Source organism: Pteropus medius, unplaced genomic scaffold (assembly GCF_902729225.1).
Source record: "Pteropus medius unplaced genomic scaffold, Ma_sr-lr_union100, whole genome shotgun sequence".
NCBI classification, from domain to species: domain Eukaryota; kingdom Metazoa; phylum Chordata; class Mammalia; order Chiroptera; family Pteropodidae; genus Pteropus; species Pteropus medius.
Genome location: NW_024348532.1, coordinates 506070 through 524245, shown reverse-complemented (window position 1 = coordinate 524245; position 18176 = coordinate 506070). Strand labels below are relative to the sequence as shown.

General features: G+C 41.1%; 1 protein-coding gene across 6 annotated transcripts; it reads left to right on the top strand.

The window, feature by feature from the left end:
• Positions 1-813: 813 nt before the first annotated feature.
• ZNF331 (zinc finger protein 331) lies at positions 814-18176 on the top strand. 6 transcript variants are annotated; one of them, XM_039879902.1, is made up of 6 exons: positions 856-1022; positions 6793-6876; positions 8112-8238; positions 10708-10830; positions 12563-12646; positions 17837-18176. In XM_039879902.1, exons 2-6 carry the CDS (start codon positions 6868-6870, stop codon positions 17884-17886), a joined length of 393 nt encoding a protein of 130 aa, XP_039735836.1. In that variant the 5' UTR covers positions 856-1022; positions 6793-6867; the 3' UTR covers positions 17887-18176. The 6 variants fall into 6 exon arrangements, with proteins under 6 accessions (XP_039735834.1, XP_039735836.1, XP_039735837.1 ...); XM_039879903.1 differs by lacking the exon at positions 17837-18176 and adding an exon at positions 15635-15651 and having other exon boundaries at positions 857-1022; XM_039879904.1 differs by lacking the exon at positions 12563-12646 and having other exon boundaries at positions 858-1022; positions 17837-17901.

Below are 18176 nucleotides of genomic sequence, written 5' to 3'. Positions count from 1 at the left end.
TTCATATACAGTTGACCCTCAAAATAGTGAGGGTAAGAATGCCAAATCTCCAGTTCCCAGGCAGTAGAAGATCCGCCTACGCCTTTTGACTACCCTAAAACTTAACTGCCAAGTGGGTCCTCTGGTATCTGCAGGGCAATTGTTTCCAGGACCCGAAGGGATACCCAAATCCGCCGATGCTCAAATCACTTTTATAAAATAGCCTATGGGCTCTCCACATCCCTGGATTCCAACTGGATTGAAAATATTGTTTTCATTGGTTGGTTGAATCCAGCTGACGCAAAACTCCCGATACAGTGAGCCAACCGTTAACTGAAAAAAATTCACATATATGTGCACATGCACAGTTCAAACCCTTGGTTTTCAAGAGTCACCTATAATTCCAAAGTAACATCACACAGATTACTAACTAGAAACTCTTAAATTAGGTCCGAAGTGCACGTTAGGAGTAATCAGCACCAATGGACTTCCACCCTTTGGCGATTACCTCCTTGACTCTGAACATTTTCCACGGGTATGTGGTGCATTGTCTTAGCAGTGGGACAAATTTCATTCTAAGAGAAATGTGAAACGCTGGCAGGGCTCCTAGCATTTGTAGATTCTGCAGCTCTAGCATACACACCACCCACACTGAAGTTTCTGGGGGCACAGCTCCTTTGAGGAAGGAGCCGGACACCTTCTGAAGACCCGGTGGCGGGCTGGGAGGGTTCCCGCGATGTGAACTACATTTTCCAGAAGTCTCTGCGGCACAGCTCATTAGGGCCTTGTAGAGTTGCACGCTGGGGAAGTGAGTGGCCGCGCTTCCAGCTCTGCAGATGCCAGGGCGCGGGACTACATTTCCCAGAAGTCTCTGCGGCACAACCCCATTCGGAGTTCTCGGAGTTGCTTGCCTGCTGGAGAAGCGCTTCCTGCGCGAAGGATGTTTTAGGCTCCGACTTCCCCGGGTCAGCATCCTGAGTTAAGCTCAACCCTTGCGCCCCCTCCCGACGCTCCGTTCGTCTCTGAGCCCGAAGCGGCAAATTGTTAGTATCCCAGTAGGAAACCAGCGCGGGATGCGGCGGGGATGGCGGGGAGGCAGGCGCCTGGGGCGAGGAGGCCGGAGGTGGAGCTTCGGCCTATGGCTGCGGAGATGCGTGCGCGTGGGAGGATATGCGCGAGCGTGTGTGTGTGTAAAGGTGTGTCAGGGACTGGGGTCAGCCGAGACTGATGTCTATGACAGAGACAAGCCCTGTTCCTGTGGTTGTGACGTACTAGCGAGTGAGTGGGGGGAGTGAGTGGGTGACGCGGCCAGGCCCGATCCCCGTGGCTGTGACACGCATGTGTGGGAGCGTCTGTGGGGGACGCGGTCGGGCTGTGACTTGTTTACTCTGCTTTGTGAATTACCTGCGTGTGGGCTTTGCGAGGGTGACAGGGCGCAGAGGTCTCTCCGTGGCAGTGAGCTGTAGCTTTGCTCCTTTGTGGGGTTGGCAGAACCGGGCACTGTTTCTGACCTGGGCGTCAGTGGGTATGACAAGGCCAAGGTGTGTCTCCTAATGGTGAGATTGTTAGGCTGTGACTGGTGTGGGATTGTGCTCGAGTGATTCGGTGTGTGGCCGCGGATTGAGCGAGCGCCGGTGTGTCAGTGTAACCTTAGCTCTGATGTCTCTGCTGCCCCCTCTGCCTTCACCTTCCAACCATGTGGTACTTGACTAGAGGCAGTTTAGTTTAGATTCGTTTTAGATTTACAGAAAAGTTCCAAAGATGGTACAAAGGATTCCCAGGTACCCTGAACCCAGTTTCCCCTGTTTATATGGGACGTTAGTTACAATGAATGAACCAATTTTGATACATTATTAACTAAAGTCCATGCTTTGTTCATTTTCCTGAGTTTTCACAAAATATTCTTCATCTGTTCCAGGATCCCATCCAGGACACCACATTACAGTTCATTGTCATGTCTCCTTAGGCTCCTCTTGACTATGACCGTTTCTCAGACCTCCTTTGTTTCTGATAACATTGACATTTTTAAGAGGTACTGGTCAGATATTTTTATTTTGCAGGATGTCCCTCTATTGGGATTTGATGTTTTTCTCGTGATTAGACTAGTTTATGGCTTTGGGGGTGGAATATCACAGAAGTAAATGACCACTTTCTCACATCATGGCAAGGGTACATACCGTCGACATAATTTATGATCGTTGAGGTCGCCCTTGATTGCCTGGCCAAGGTCGTGTTTGTCAGTTTTCATCACTATAACGTTACTCCTTTTTCCTCCTTTCCACACTGCACCCTTTGGAAGGAAGTCACTCTACGCAGCTCTCACTTAAGGTATGAAGAATTATGCCCACTCCTCCTCCTTTGTTTTTTGTTTGCTTGTTTTGTTTCTACAAACCTTTTAAAATATAAAACCCATCCTTAGCTCTGTGGCCCTACAAAAACAGACTGTGGAGCTGGATTTGGCCTTCAGGCTGGACCTAGGTATTGGGGTCTTAGTCCTGTCTCTGCCTCTTCCTAGCATTTGAGCTTTATGAAGATAGGATTATGGTGAAGATGCGGTAATGCAGGTAAAGTTCTTTAGAACACTCTCCAGAGCACAAGTGCTCAGCAGATTCTGTTTTTGCTATGTGGTCAGTCTGGATGTTGTATAGATCAGAAGCACTGTACATATCACAGTCACTGTGATGGACTTGCAAGTTCACAAAATGAACCAAAGCTCCAAAGGGTCTAGAACGGGAATTCCTAACCTGAGGTCCTTCCTTTAATTTCATTTACAATTTCAGTAAGAAGGATATTCATTTGAAAGGATAACCTTTCAAAATTAGACTTTCTAAGATTTTAGTGTATCTCTCACAGACTGTGACAGTGATTACTGACACATTACAAATATGGACTGTACAAGTGACATTTCCCAGGGCGGTTATGTGAGAAAAGTAGATGATGATGGTAGTTTAAAATGTACATAAATCTTATTTATGTAAATTTACATAAATAAATTTACATATTTATTTACATAAATCTCCCATATTGCATAGAAGACAAGAGTCAGCAGCTCGGTAACATTCTCAGTTTGGCATCTCCTCAATTTAGATTCTTCCAGCTGGATTTTTGATGCAAAATGCTGGCTGTCCGTCTCTTTGCTGGTGGGTACGGAATGTTTCCTCCTTCTGTGCCTCAGAATCTTTTTTTTTTCTTCTTTTGTTTGCAAACATTGTTAGTTAAAAAGAATTTCATTCTTAAGAGGCTTTGAAAATTTTTAGTTAACAGTGATTATATAAACAGCAGAGTTGAGAAACACTTTTTTGTATAAGAAAAAAGAGACACAGCAGGCTTGGGTTTCTTTTATAAAAACAGATTGAAAGATTTGTAATGTTATTGATCCTCAATAATAATGGCTCACTTGTATTAAATAATTACTACGTACTGTGTTTTATGTAGATTATCTTCTTAATAGATGAGACAGCCAGACCTGGTAGGTACTATTTTTACCCCAGTCTTACCCATGGGGAACAGACACTGTGAAGTTAGTGACTGTCAGAGCTGAGATTCACATCCAGAAAGCCAGATCACAGAGCCTTTGTTCTTAATTTCATGTAATTAAGACTTCTCCCAAATTATACATACCTTTTTAAAAATTTAATTTAATTTTATATTAGTTTCAAGTGTATAGCACAATGGTTAGACATTTATATGATTTACAAGCGATCCCCCCAATTAGTCTAGTCCCCACCTGGCACCATTCATAGTTATCACAATATCATTGACTCCATTCCCTGTGCTGTATATCACATCCTGTGACTATTTTGTAACTACGAGTTCGTACTTCTTAATCTCTTCACTTTTCTCACCCAGCCCTTTAACCCCCTCCCATCCAGCAACCACCAGTTTGTTCTCTGAATCTATGAGTCTGTTTTCATTTTGTTTGGCCGTTTATTTTGTTTCTTAGATTCCACATAGAAGTGGGATCATATGGTATTTTTCTTTATTTGTCTTACTTCTTTCACTTAGCATAATGCCCTCTAGGTCCATCCATGTTGTTTGTTGTAAATGGTAAGGTTTCATTTTTTTTTTTTATGGCTGAGTAATATTCCATTGTATATTATACATATCTTTTTAAACCTGCCTTCTTCGCTTGGTAATTTATCTTAAATTTCTTTCTCAATTAATATAAATCGATATTATTAATAAATATACTGTATGCCCTTATAGCAGACCATAATTTATTTACTCTGTCCTGTATGGTGAGATATTTATATTTCTACTTTTTTTCATTTTTAAAAATAATTCCCTCAAAAATCTTAATAAAATCAATGGATTGTCTCAGTGTCAACATCCCAACATAGCGATATTGTGCTGTAGTTCTATGCAATGTAGTACCACTGGGGTAAACTGGGTGAAGGGTACACAGGATGCCTTTGTCTTATTTCTCACAGTTGTGTGTGACTCTATAATTACCTCAATTTTTTTTAAAAAAAACTGTCCCATTAAAAAAAAAAATCTCTGAACATTCTTTTGTATATCTATGTGTACTGTTACAGCTTCTTCCTTGGGATCCATTCCAAAAACAGGAATTTTGAGTCAGAATCATACTTTTGTTAAGTACCTGCAATATGCCTGACCCTGTGAATGATACTTGGAATGACAGAATGATAGAAAGAACATTGTTACCTGTGTATTACCTGATAATCCAGCAAGGAAGGGAAACTGAAGGGAAGAAACACAAGGCAGCCTGTGGTCAAGGCCAGTGGTGAACTCCATGTGATGTTCTCTGAGAGGTGCTAGGAATGGGGTTTCATTCTCACTATAGCCGCTAGTGTCAGGTCATGACCAAATAATTCTGAATGCTTGGTCTCTATGCAGAGATAAATGGAATTTATTTCCTAAGTTTTATACCTTACGTATTTTTTCTAATAATGTTCGATGCAAAGTGAAAACTAATAGGGTCAGACGATGTAGCAGTTGTCTGCAGGACACCATACAAAAAAAGAAACTCAAGATCAAAGCGGGTGTCGGAGTTGCCAAGGCCACTACCAAGCTCAGTGTTTCTCTAGGTGGACTCACAGGATTCACCCTACAGTCTTGCTTGGCCAAGATTTCTTACAGTGAAAGGACACACAGCAAAGTCAGCAGAGGGAAAGACACACGGGACAACATCCGGAGTCACCCAGGCTCAAGATCCCCAGAGTCCTGTCCCAGTATGGTCACACGGGACGTGCTTAACTCCTCCGGCAGTGAGTGTGCAGTGTTGTCTACGAGGGAAGCTCAGCTGAGCAGAGGAATCGAGGGTTTTCCAACCTCCTGTGTTAACTCTTTTCTGTGCAAAGTACACACAACTTTCCAGGATGTTTCCTTCTATTCCTCTATTTCTATTTTTATATCTCTTTCTGTCAATGTCTTATGATTTGTCATTATCTTTATATCTGTGTGTTTGTGTGTGTGTGTATTTGTATATCTTATATACAAATGTGTTATCTTGTTTTGGCCTCCTGATTTTCCTACTGACAATATATCCAAAATACCTTTCATGTCTCAGTATTACTTCCAAATTGGCATTGAACAACCACGAATACCAGTGTTTGCATTGATCATCTGCATGTATTTATGCTGTCAGCTTCTCTGGACTCAGAGCTGACCACTGCCTGGGTAGCCCCTTTTCCACCCTGTCTACCTGTCATGTCTTAACCCACGTCATCCTCTCTGAGGCCAGAGGAAACTCAAGTTTGGATGATGCAGCCCCTCTTCACCCTTGACAATGTGACTGGAGGGAGCAGGATGTGTACCCTAAACCTGCCCAGTCTCGGGTCCAAATCACAGGCCCCCTGCCCCGAGTTAGCCAAACAGGTCCGAGGGCACAGCCTCCACCCAAGACCACTCTAAGTTCTGACACCAACTGCACGTTCAGGAGATTCCAGAAACCAGCGTCAGGTTCAATAATTCAGGACTGGAAGGAGTCCCAGAACTTGCCAAGAGCTGTTCTACTCAGGTGTAGTTAATACAGGAAAGGGTACAGGTGAATGGCAGCCAAGGAAACAGGTGCATAAGGACAGGTCCAGGGGTGTTCCCCATGTCCTCTCTGCAAGGAGTCAGGACTTGTCAGTTGGCCAGTGTCCATGTATGACAACATGCATGGAGTATTGCCAACCAGGGAAGCTCACCTGAGCTCTGACGCTCACCGGGACGTCATCACGTAGGCACAGCTGGTTGATTGATTATAGACATGATTGTTTCATTAATTGCTCTGATGTTAACCTCAGTCTCCAAGTCAACTGATATCCTATGACCCAAAGCCCCTACTCTAAGACCTGGGTATAGCCAGCAGGCACCCAAAATAGAGCCCACCCTATCAAGTGTGATGTAGATTACCTCTCAGAAGCTGAGGACAAAGGCCAGACCTCTCTTTGGTCGAGGCCAAATTTTTTTTTTCTTTAATTTTTATAAGAGTTTATTTGAGCCAGACTAACCTCATATGCTGGGGGGAGCGAGGTCTCAGGTGCTCCCTGGGCTAAATTCTTAATCCCTGCTCCCCAAAAGGGAGCTGGCCAGGAATCCTCCTGCTAAAATTCTAGACTTCAAGGTGAAAATAAATAAAATCTCCTCCACTGTGTTCTGTGCCACTGGGTGGCCTGGACTGTCAGGGAGAGCTTTTTTTTTTTTTTTCCAGAATCCTTTTAGTCTTCTCCAGATACATTTGTGTGTGGATGTTGGAAAAGGAGCCAGGGATTCTTTGGAAGCAAAGATAGAGGAGCAAAAAGGTTGTAGTAAGTCATTTTGGGGAGGAAGGTGCACTTACTTTAATGCCTCTTTCTCCTCGTCCAGCTCTGGCTACTCTGGATTGTGTGTCTTCGGTAAAGAAAACCCTAAGACGACTGATCAGTTCTTGATTCTAAAACTATGGCCCATGTAAGTATTTCTCTTTCCTTCTCGAAATGTGATATTTAAGTCCTGTGGCTGTTTTTATGAATTATCCTGAAGTCACCTGTCCCAGAGAGTCCCACCTAATTACCTGCTTTACAGCTCTTCCCTGTCTAGTAAACAGTGATGCCATATCGCTCCATGCCTACCTTTGTGGCTGACGTTCACAACCACGGAGTTTACTGTTCAGTATCTCCTTTGTGCTCAGTTTTTGATCAAAAGGAATGTTGGAGCAATGGAAGAGGGAAGTCCCTCAAGAGAAGTATTTGAGTCGGGTCCGTGGATTGCTAACTTAGAGGTGTTGGTCCCATGTGACCACAGGAGAAATCAGGAACTCTCAGCTGATCTCCACTGATTTTTTTTTCCAGGCAGATAAGAGGGCGTGTTTGTGTTGATTGGTCTCAGGCTTAGTGTGCAGTGGGAGGGCAAGTTTTATGTGGCTTTTGGGATCAGCTAGGGCTGTGATGGGGCCCACGGACTTAGAGGCCATGTTCCCGCCAGGAAAGCCAAGATAGATATTGTTGAGCAGACCTGCCAGACTCCTGTCTGCTTCTGCATCGTTTGATACCAGTATCCTCTAGATCAAGAACAAAAGACAGGCAGGGTGGTGCTAGTGATAGGTAACATCACCCAGTACAGAATAGGTGATCTTACACTCCCAGAACAGGGGGAAAACTTGGACATTTTGTTGAACCTCAGTGTATAAGTATAATAATTAAGTCTAATCTGTCTCTATGATGGAATAAAAAAAATGCTATTGTCATTACAAAGGAAAATAGAAAATGATAAAAGATAAGCTGGCAAAAGGATGGACTTGAGGCTTGAAAACATTCAAACACGCAAACCTTATTTTTGAAGATACAAGACCTTATATTACATTACACAGAAACAAAACTGTAGGAATTTTTTTCTTTTCCCCTAAAGGAGAAAGTATATCATAGGGATCACACTGGCTGAGAATTTATGAGGTGGGCATCTGTGCTTGTGGATGAGAAGACTCTTGGCTTATTCTAGTCACGTCCTGGCAGGTTGGGGTACATAGAATCCCAGGGTGTAGGTGTTTTTCTCCACAGCAGTGGGGCTCTTCAGTAACGTGGGGTTCCACTTCAGTCACAGCCTGTCTTTACTACCCTCTGCCCATACGACAGGTTTTCAGTCTGCACACTATGTCCACCCTACCCAGAGCCCTTTCATATTGGGAACATGTGGGTTTGTGTTTTCAGGGTCCGGTGACGTTCTCAGATGTGGCCATAGACTTCTCTCAGGAAGAGTGGGCTTGTCTGGACTCTACGCAGCGGGACCTGTACTGGGATGTAATGTTGGAGAACTACAGTAACTTGGTGTCACTGAGTAAGTCGCCTGCGTCATATACCTTAGACTCTGCTTCCTGGAATGTCGGTTCCCTCTACTGTGAATTTCAGGACTGTCTTTCAGGAAACTAGTCGAATATCTTCTTCTTGTCCCTGAGGAATACTGAGCTTTGTCAAGTTGGAAGTTAGCATCACTCACCTTCATCTTCTCATTCATCAGTGATCTTGCCACCTTTGTCTGGCTTCCTTCCTAACCACAGGATGAATTAGAATTCTGGATTAGAAACTAAGCTTTGTACTGTGATATTATGTTTCCACTCAAATTGCTGTTGATGGCCTGTGGTACTTTGGGGACCCACCTTTTAGGGAAAGTGGCTTAGCACAGTGGCTTTATTTTCTCTAGTTAACCAGCCTCTGTGTCTGATGTAGACATAGATTGAACAAACAGAATTCATGTGAAACCAAAGTGCGCATATTCCATTTCCATCTCATTGCACCCAAAGTAAGGATGAAAGTTATTATCCATGAATGTTGAGTTAAACATTGGATGATAATATCTTGTAAATATTTCAGGAAATTTCTTAACTTACTGTTAGTAAATAACAGTCATATTAAGGGCTAATGTTGTGCTTACTCTATACCAGGCATTGTTCTAAGCGCTGTATTTATATAAATACATTTCACTTCATTCTCGGAAGTTTGAGCTACACATAATATTGTGACTGATTTGTAAATGAGTATTCTGGGTCATAAAGTGACTTTGACAACAGAGGAGGCAGAAGCAAGAATCAAACCTGAGAATTCAGGCCTAGGATCCATACCATCAAGTGCCATGTTCTATTTCCTCCAGGGATAAGGCCTTCAGAAGTTTAAAATAAGACCTGTTCTTCACCTGTCTGGTCTACCTGTTTAGTCTTTGACCGTTTCTTTCTTGATTTTTTTTTTTTCAATTCTCTATGATTTTGACTTTTAGGCTGTTATAAATTTGACTAAGCATCAGTCAAAAATTTTGTGAGCTGACAGTTCTTTCTCAAGTTCTCCATCATGTGGCATTTGTATTTTTGAAAGCAGGACAGCTCATTTCTAAGCCAAATGCCATTGTCTTATAGGAGCAAGGGAAGGAGACTTGACGGCTTTGAGGGAAAAGACAAGAAGACAGTACAAAGAAAGTGAGGGCCAGTCTGGCTGGAACAAGCCATTGTTATGGCAAGCGACCCAGCTAGGCAGGGAGTAGGTGCACCCCTGAGGTGTTTGGACCTAGCAAGGTCCCAGGCCCATGGCCTCACGGTAGGAAATCACCACCATGAAGTTCATCTTTACCCCATCCCCCTCTCACCTTGTTTTTTTCTCATATTTCAGCCCTATTTTATGTGTTGCTGATGATAATCTCTATTACAATCTCCATGACATTCATGGTCTGTGAGCCACGCCTTGGATAGCGAGAGTGTAAATGACATCATTCTGTACCTTCTGTAGTTCCTGAAGATTGGTTATTGTCCTAGCACTTTTTTTCCTTTTCCTTTTTTCTGATTTTTGGCAATACTGCCTCCTAGGTGCTGTTAAATTCTTTCATCCCAAGGTGATATCTGGTTATGGCGTTTTTTGAGCCGTTAGCTTCACCAACACTCGGTACCTAGATTCACTATTTCAGTGGGCGTTCAAAGTGGTGGTGTTCTACCATCACTTCTTCATTTATTCACAGTAATAATTCTTTAAATAGAAACTGTACTCTGTCTCCTAGTTGGTTTTGTATGTAGTAGCACTGTTCATATTGGATAAAAAGGAGGAAGAGCTTGTTCTTTAAAGAAAAAAGTATTATTTTTTTAACAATAAAGGGCAAATGGGCTTCCAGAATGCTCCAAGATTGGTCATTTAACATTTTTTAGTATCATTATGAACTCATGGATTTAAACATGTCTGAAGCTTTGCAGCGCCTTGCCATCAGCATCCTTTTTGATGCTCAAATTAATTTTTCTGAACATTTCCTCATAGGTATTTCACATTTTTTACTAAATTTAATCCTATACATTCTCTTTCTTACTGCTTTTGAGTGTTGGTGGGTCTTTTTGTCCATAATTACTTTTATTATATTACTTGCATAAACATATATCAATTTCAGAATATTAATTTTACACACAGTCATCCACCTGTATATTTTTATTTTTTACAGTACTGAATTTGATTTTCCTGGGTTTCCCAGGTATGTCATGTTGTCTACAAATCATGCTCTTTTTCATCTTCATCTTTGAGATCTACCCTGCTAATTTCTTTTGCTTTATTGTGTCAGCTGGAGGAAATAGTGAGGCTAATAGTACTGTTTTCCTATTTGACTTCAGCAGGAAAGTCTCCAGTGTTACTTCATTAAGTATCGCAGTGCCAGACGTGGACTTTACATTTTAACAAGGTCTAGTTAATTCATATTTATTCTACTAGGGAAGTGTTTGCTCTGTATTTAGGTTTTTTGTGTTTGTTTTCATAAAAGGAAACAAAATTTGGTTTTCTTTTCCAGATTTGGAGTCACCATATGAGACCAAGAATTTACTTACAGAAAAGGGCATTAATGAAATAAATTTTTCCAAATGGAACCCAGATGGAAAAAGTAAATCCCTTGGCCTCTACTGGCTGTGTGAAGGTGAGTTGGTTGGAGCACAGGGCCCTCAAGAGGGCTATTTCAGTCAGGTGATAACCAACTATAGGAAAACACCCACTGATAGAGAAAATACCTCTGTTAGACCACAGCAGAGACTTCATAATAGGGAGAATTCCTATGAATGTAAGGAATGTGGGAAGGCCTTTAGTCGTGGCTATCAGCTTACTCAACATCAGAAAATTCACACTGGTGAGAAACCCTATGAGTGTAAAGAATGTAAAAAAGCCTTTCGTTGGGGTAACCAACTTACTCAACATCAGAAAATTCACACTGGCGAGAAACCCTATGAATGTAAGGACTGCGGAAAGGCCTTTCGATGGGGATCGAGCCTCGTCATTCATAGGAGAATTCATACAGGTGAGAAACCCTACGAGTGTAAAGACTGTGGGAAGGCTTTTAGACGTGGTGATGAGCTCACTCAACATCAGAGGTTTCACACTGGTGAAAAAGACTATGAGTGCAAAGACTGTGGGAAGACCTTTAGCCGTGTATATAAACTAATCCAACACAAGAGAATTCATAGTGGTGATAAGCCCTATGAATGTAAAGACTGCGGGAAGGCCTTTATCTGTGGTTCGAGCCTCGTTCAACATAAAAGAATTCATACTGGTGAGAAGCCCTATGAATGTCAAGAATGTGGGAAGGCCTTTACTCGTGTCAATTACCTTACTCAACATCAGAAAATCCATACTGGTGAGAAACCTCATGAATGTAAGGAGTGTGGGAAGGCCTTTCGTTGGGGTTCAAGCCTTGTTAAACACGAAAGAATTCATACAGGTGAGAAGCCATATAAATGCACAGAATGTGGGAAGGCCTTTAATTGTGGCTATCACCTTACTCAACATGAGAGAATTCACACTGGTGAAACGCCTTATAAATGTAAGGAATGTGGAAAGGCCTTTATTTATGGATCAAGCCTTGTTAAACATGAGAGGATTCATACAGGGGAGAAACCCTATGAGTGTAAAGAATGTGGGAAGGCCTTTAGTCATGGCCATCAACTTACACAGCATCAGAAAATTCATACCAGTGAGAAACCTCATGAGTGTAAGGAATGTGGAAAAGCATGTAACCATGTAAACCATATTAGGGAACATCAGAGAATTCACACTGTAGAAAAACCTTTTGAATACAAAGAATGTTCAGAGGTGTCTATACAGCATTCATTTCTTCTGCGACATGAGGAAAATTCATGATATAATTTAATATACAAAGTCTTCACTGGTCACTTTTCTTATAGAACTTCAGAATAGTCATGCAAATTTGGAGGCAAATTAGAAGATTGGAGAACTTACTTTTTCTTAATGATTATAACATACTCAGTGTAGACGATTTTTTTACTAGATGGGTTCGTTTAATGGATGCGTAGAAGCTTTCCAGTACCTTTCAATCTCTTACATTTTGGATTCATTCTAGGGAATAACTCTGCTAATGTAACGTGTGCAAAAGCCTTTCGTCATGGTACATACCCGACTGGTTATGTAGGGTATAACCATCATTATCATCCCACCTCTTTACTCCCTGTGAGATGCTGGGCAAGTTAGCTATACTCCTGTGTAGTATTTGTGAAATGGGGATAAGCACACCTACCTAATACAGCTATTGTGGTGATTCAATGAGTTTGGTACATGTAAACCCTTGAAAGTGTATCTGGAATATTGTATAAGCTCAATAAATAGTGTGTAAGCTGTTGTGCTTATTTTCATTCCGTTAGTATTGCTATTGGTGAATTATTACAAGACGATCTCCTATAAACGCAGCGAGTTCAGAAAAGACTATGAAACTTCTAGAAGAAAATGTAAGTGATTATTGTCACAGTGTTTCTTAATACACAAAAGAGACTAAACATAAAATAAGGTTAATAAGTTGACCATTATCAAAAGTACAAAATTCTGTTCATCACTGACACCATGAAGATAGTGAAAAGGCAAGAAACAGACTGAGGAAAGATATTTTTGCTACATGCACCTGACAAAGGACTCACATAGAAAACAAAGGGATACCTCAAGTCAGTAAAATAAATCAGTTAAAAGAGTAGAGGGGAGGACTTGAATAAGCACTTAATAAGAGCTCACCAAATGGTCAGTAAGTAAGAGATAATGTGTTCACCATTTCTCATCAAGGAAATGCAAAGTAAAACCACCATGGGATGTCACTAGACGCTCACCAGAATAGCTAAAATTGAAATTGCATATGAGCTGGTCTGTTTTTTCAAATTCAAACACAATCTGTTCAGGAAGGAACTGAGCCAGCATATTGGACACCTTCTAGATCCTGAAATTTCCACAGCAGGGATGGGATGTGATGCTCCAGGGAGGTGAGTGGCCTTGTCCTGAGGAAGGGGCCAGGGCCCAGGGTAGAGTCCCTGGAGAACAAGGGGACAATTTGACTTGAGAGAGACTAGAGCTGTCCTAAATAGGTCAGCCATAGAGTGAAGGGAGTGGTTTATCTTGGAAAAGGGCTAGGGCTCATGGGAGTGAGTTTGAAAAGCTGGGAGAGGAGCTGATGGGCAAAGTGCATGAGGAAGGAAATGCTAGTGCTCAGAGACAGGTCCTGGGAGATGGGGAGAGGAGCATCCCAGGGGAACCTTGAGAAGCGGGATGAAGACTTGATTACTTGGGAGTTACAGCCTGGGGAATCTAAGGTGGGTGCTGAAGCCAGTGGGAGAACCTGGACACAGAGATAGCAGTGTGGCTAGAGCTCAGAGAAATGTCCTATGAAGACTGACAAAGGATCCAGAATCATTGTAGTAGGGCTTATGTTTGGTTTACCTCAGGATCAGGGTTACATCTCAGTTAAAACCAGGTAGTCCTTGGGTTATGTATACTTTAGTGTTGGGTTAAGGATTTGAAGCATCTGGAAGGAGGGACTGAGAGAACGTGGAACATGTTCAAGGGGAGGGGTACCAGACTCAGGTGACTTTGTGTGAATGACGCTTCACTATCCCCAATAGTCACCCCTGTAGGAGTTATCACCATTCTTAGTGTCCTTTCCTGTGGATCCTATGCTACTATCAACAGAAGGGGCACAAGACCCACTCCTGCTTCAGACTGCAGGGTAGATGGGCACTGTCCTTCCTAACTTTATAAACAGAGGAGATGAAGGGGCAGGGAAAGAAGGGCAAGGGAAGGAGTATGAGATGGAAGAAACTTGAGAAGGAATTGGAAGATTACTGTCAGGAGAGAGGGGAGACCATAAAGAGGATGAAAAGTGGGAGTAGGAATGTGGGGATCGTAGTGGAGATAATATTGAGAAACTCGAAGCTGCACAGAGACCGGCAGGACTGGGCAGGCCTGTGGTGAATGCAGGCAAGATGCAGGGATGGGTAATTGACAGAAGGAACTAGGGAAAGTATGTATTAGTCAGGACTCAGTTCAAGGAGCAAACACCTAACTCGAAATAGCCTAAGAGGGTAGGGTAGGAGAGTTAAGGAGTGACTGACTCCTATAGGGGTATCACTGCCTTTAGCCTCACATGGGTCCAGGTTTCATGCAAAATTTCCAAGATATCTGCCTTGAGTTTTGGCTCAGCTTTCTTAAGAGTAGGTTTTATGCAGAGGCTGCACATGGTGGTCCTGACCATGCCAGGCTCCATCATACAGCTTGCAATATTAGGAAGAAAAAGTCTCTCAAATGCTTCCACAGGTTCTGCGGAATTGAGTCTCTCAGACTGACTGGTTCAAGAGTCTATCCTGAAAACTATCCCCATGGCAAGGTAGATTCAAAACATCTCCGGTGCCACCCGAACCTCATAACCACCCTGAAGCTCACAGAAAGCTCTCAGAGGATGATGGGGTTGGGGTTTTTAACAAAGAACATCAGGAGCTCTCACACGAGTTGGCCAGATCCTAGACAGAATCAGCAGCTGTCCACCCCAGAACAGAAACCGGGAGGGACATTTCTACATTCAAGTGAGGGCATGGTTTCAGAAGAGGCTGACCCCACTTCTGTTTGTGGTTTTTTTTGGGGGGTGGGGGCAGATAGGGTGAGAAGGCAGCATCCTGAGCCTTCCTGTCCTTTTCCAGTTTCAAAATTACCCCTACCAAATAGTTCATATAGTCTCCAGTAGTCCATCAAAAAGTTAGAAGTATATGGTACTTTACTACCATGTGTAATTTCTAATACCATACTATGTATAGACTTTTGAAGTTTTCATTTCTGGCGCTTCAGCACACTACAGTTTCACTGGCGTTCTGCACACAATTCAGATTTTCTCCTGTGCTTGGTGCAGCTTCCCCGAAAACTGCTCTACGATGCTACTCAACCAGTGTTTACACTTTTTTGCTTGGATGACAGTTCCATGTCAGCATTTCAGCCTTTCCTACATTTCTGCCTCAGATCTCCATTCTCTTTACAAAAAAAGTCCCTTTTGTCTCCTAGTGGCTGCCATTCTTGGAATCAGAGTTGTTCTAACAAGTTCTTCACTGCCTGATGAAACAAATCATTGCATTAGGCTCCTGTGTTTTGAGAGACTAGGTTTAAGGCAGCTCTTTGGAGTTCTCCCTATCACATCACTGTTTGCTTCTGGTGCAGATCCTAAATGGAAATGTCTTAGTTTACTGGGGGTATTTTTTGTTTGTTTTGCTCTACATTAGAACGTGAGTTCTTGAGTCCTGTGACCTTTTTGGCTTGCTTACCTCTGAGTCCTGAGCCCTCTGAACAATATGATGTATACTATATGCAGTGAAGAAATGTCTGTTGAATGAATGAATTTTATTCAGCTTCAGTAAGTCATTAATTAATGATCTTCTTGCACATATTGGCATAAGAAATACTTTATCGTTAAGGAAATGTCTAAGGAGCTATTGCAAGGACTCATGGGATCTCATCAGAAACCATGGAGACCAGAGAAAGACCAGAAAAGGGAGGAACGATATATTTAAATTACTTAAAGAAAAAGCCACCAATCAAGAATTCTATACCTGTCAAAACTCTTTCAAAAGTGAAAGAGAAATTAAAGACATTTCCAGAAAAAAGGAGAGGGAGTTGCTTGCTGGCAGACCTGCCCTACAAAAGCCAAAGGGAGTCTGTCCTTCAGGCAGAAAAGAACACTTGACAGTAATTTGAAGACATATAAACAGTAACTACATTAATAAATATAAAAGCCATTAGTATTATGCTTTTTGTTTGTAAAGCCTCTATTTCTTAACATGATTTAAAATAAAAATATAAAATATCAATCTATGTTAATGGCACAAAATGTGGAGATAATATTGAGGATGTAATTTATGACAATTACATTTCAGTTATTGAATGTAAGTTGGTATCAATTCAGACTCAATTACTATAAACTTAGTAAGTCAGTTATAACCCCCATGGTAACCATTAAAATATCTTTTAAAAATACACAAATGTAATCAAAACATTTCACTACAAAAATAAACAGAAGGCGGTAATGGAGGAAACGAGAAACAAATAGGCATAAGACAGAAAGCAGACAGCAAAATAGCTGAAGTCCTTCCTTAGCCATTACTTTAAAGAGACCTAAGGTGGCTATACAACTATCAGGCAATGTAGTAGGCTTTAACTATCAAACTCTTACAAGAGACAAAGGACATCATATATTAATAAAATTCATTTAACAATTATATACTCACTTAACAAAAATACCTCAAAATATATGAAGTAAACTTTGACAGAACTGAGAGAAATGAGATGTACAATAATAGAGATTTCAATACCCCACTTTCAATAATGGATAGAACATCTAGACAGGAGATAGATTTTTTTAGAAGGGTTGATACCATAATTCAATGAAACCTAACATGTATACAGAACACTCCAACAACAGCAGAATACACATTCTTCTCTAGAGCACATAATACATTCTCCAGGATAGACCATATGTTAGGCCACAAAACAAGTCTCAACAAATCGGATAAGGGTGAAATCATAGAATCTCTGACCACAATGGAATGAAACCAGAAATCAACACAAGGAGGAAAATAAACCACACACTCTTAAACAACAATTGGGTCAAAGAAGAAATCATAAGGGAAATTAGAAAATACAGAGAAATGAACATTAAAAAAAGCTTGTAGGATACAGCGAAAGCTGTATTCAGAAGGAAATTTGTAGCAGTAAACACCTACATTAAAAGATTACAACTCAGTAAGCTAACTCCACCCCATAAGATACTAGAAAAAGAGTGAGCTAAACCAAAAGTTAGCAGAAGGAAGAAAATAATAGGGATTTATTAGAGTAGTGAAAAAATAGAAAAATGATAATGAAGTCAAAAGTTCGTTCTTGATTAACAAAACTGACAAACCTTTAGCCAGACTAAGAAATAAAGTAATCATACAAAGAAAAACTAAAAATCATTGGAGATCATTTTAGTCTTATCTAGGCACGTGTGACTAAAGTGAAACTTGAAAACAAGACAAATTCAAACACAACATAGTGGATAAGCAGAATAGAAGTGAGCACATTTAGTTACTGTTTTCTGTTAAGGACCAAATAGTAAACAGGTTTTACAGGCCACATATGCTCTGTGTCACATACTATTTTTATTTTCTCTTTACAATCTTTTGAAAATAACCATTCAGCCTCTAGGCCATACTAAAACAGGGCCACATGCGAAATTTGCACCATGGACCAGAGCTTACCTGCCTGCTGCACGAAACCAACAAGTAAGCATGGGAGAAAATTCTCAAGAAGCACTCTGTCCAGTACTCTGGTACAGTAACCATTAGCCACATAATGCAGTGAGGAGGTGGTAACACAAGTGTAAAATACACAGTAGGTTTTGCAGACTTTGTTCAAAAATAAAAAGGTAAAATATCATTAATGATTTTTACATTTACTACAGGTTGAAATGCTAACATTTGGATGTATTTGGGCTAAATATAGTGTTAAAATCAATTTTACCTGTTTCTGTTTGCTATTTTTATGTGATACTGGAAATTTTTAAATTACATATGTGGTTCTCATTACATTTGGACAACACTGCAATTTGGCAATACTGTGCTTCACTTTATTGCATTTCACAGATGATGCCTTTTCAACATCAAGGGACCCTCCATCAGCAAAAAGATTATGACTCACTCAAGGCTCAGATGATGGCTAGCATTTTTAGCAATACAGTATTTTCTAATTAAGGTAAGGACATTGTTTTAGACAATGCTATTCCACACTTAGACTACTGTTTAGCATAATTTATATACACTGGGAAGCCAAAAAAAATTGTGTGACTTGCTTTATTATAGTGGTCTGGAGCTGAACCCACTGTATCTGAGGCATTCCTGTATCTGTCAAAATCATTTTTTGTTTTTGTTTGGGTTTTTGTTTGTTTGACCTGCAAAAACTTTAAAATGTACATGCCTTTTACTC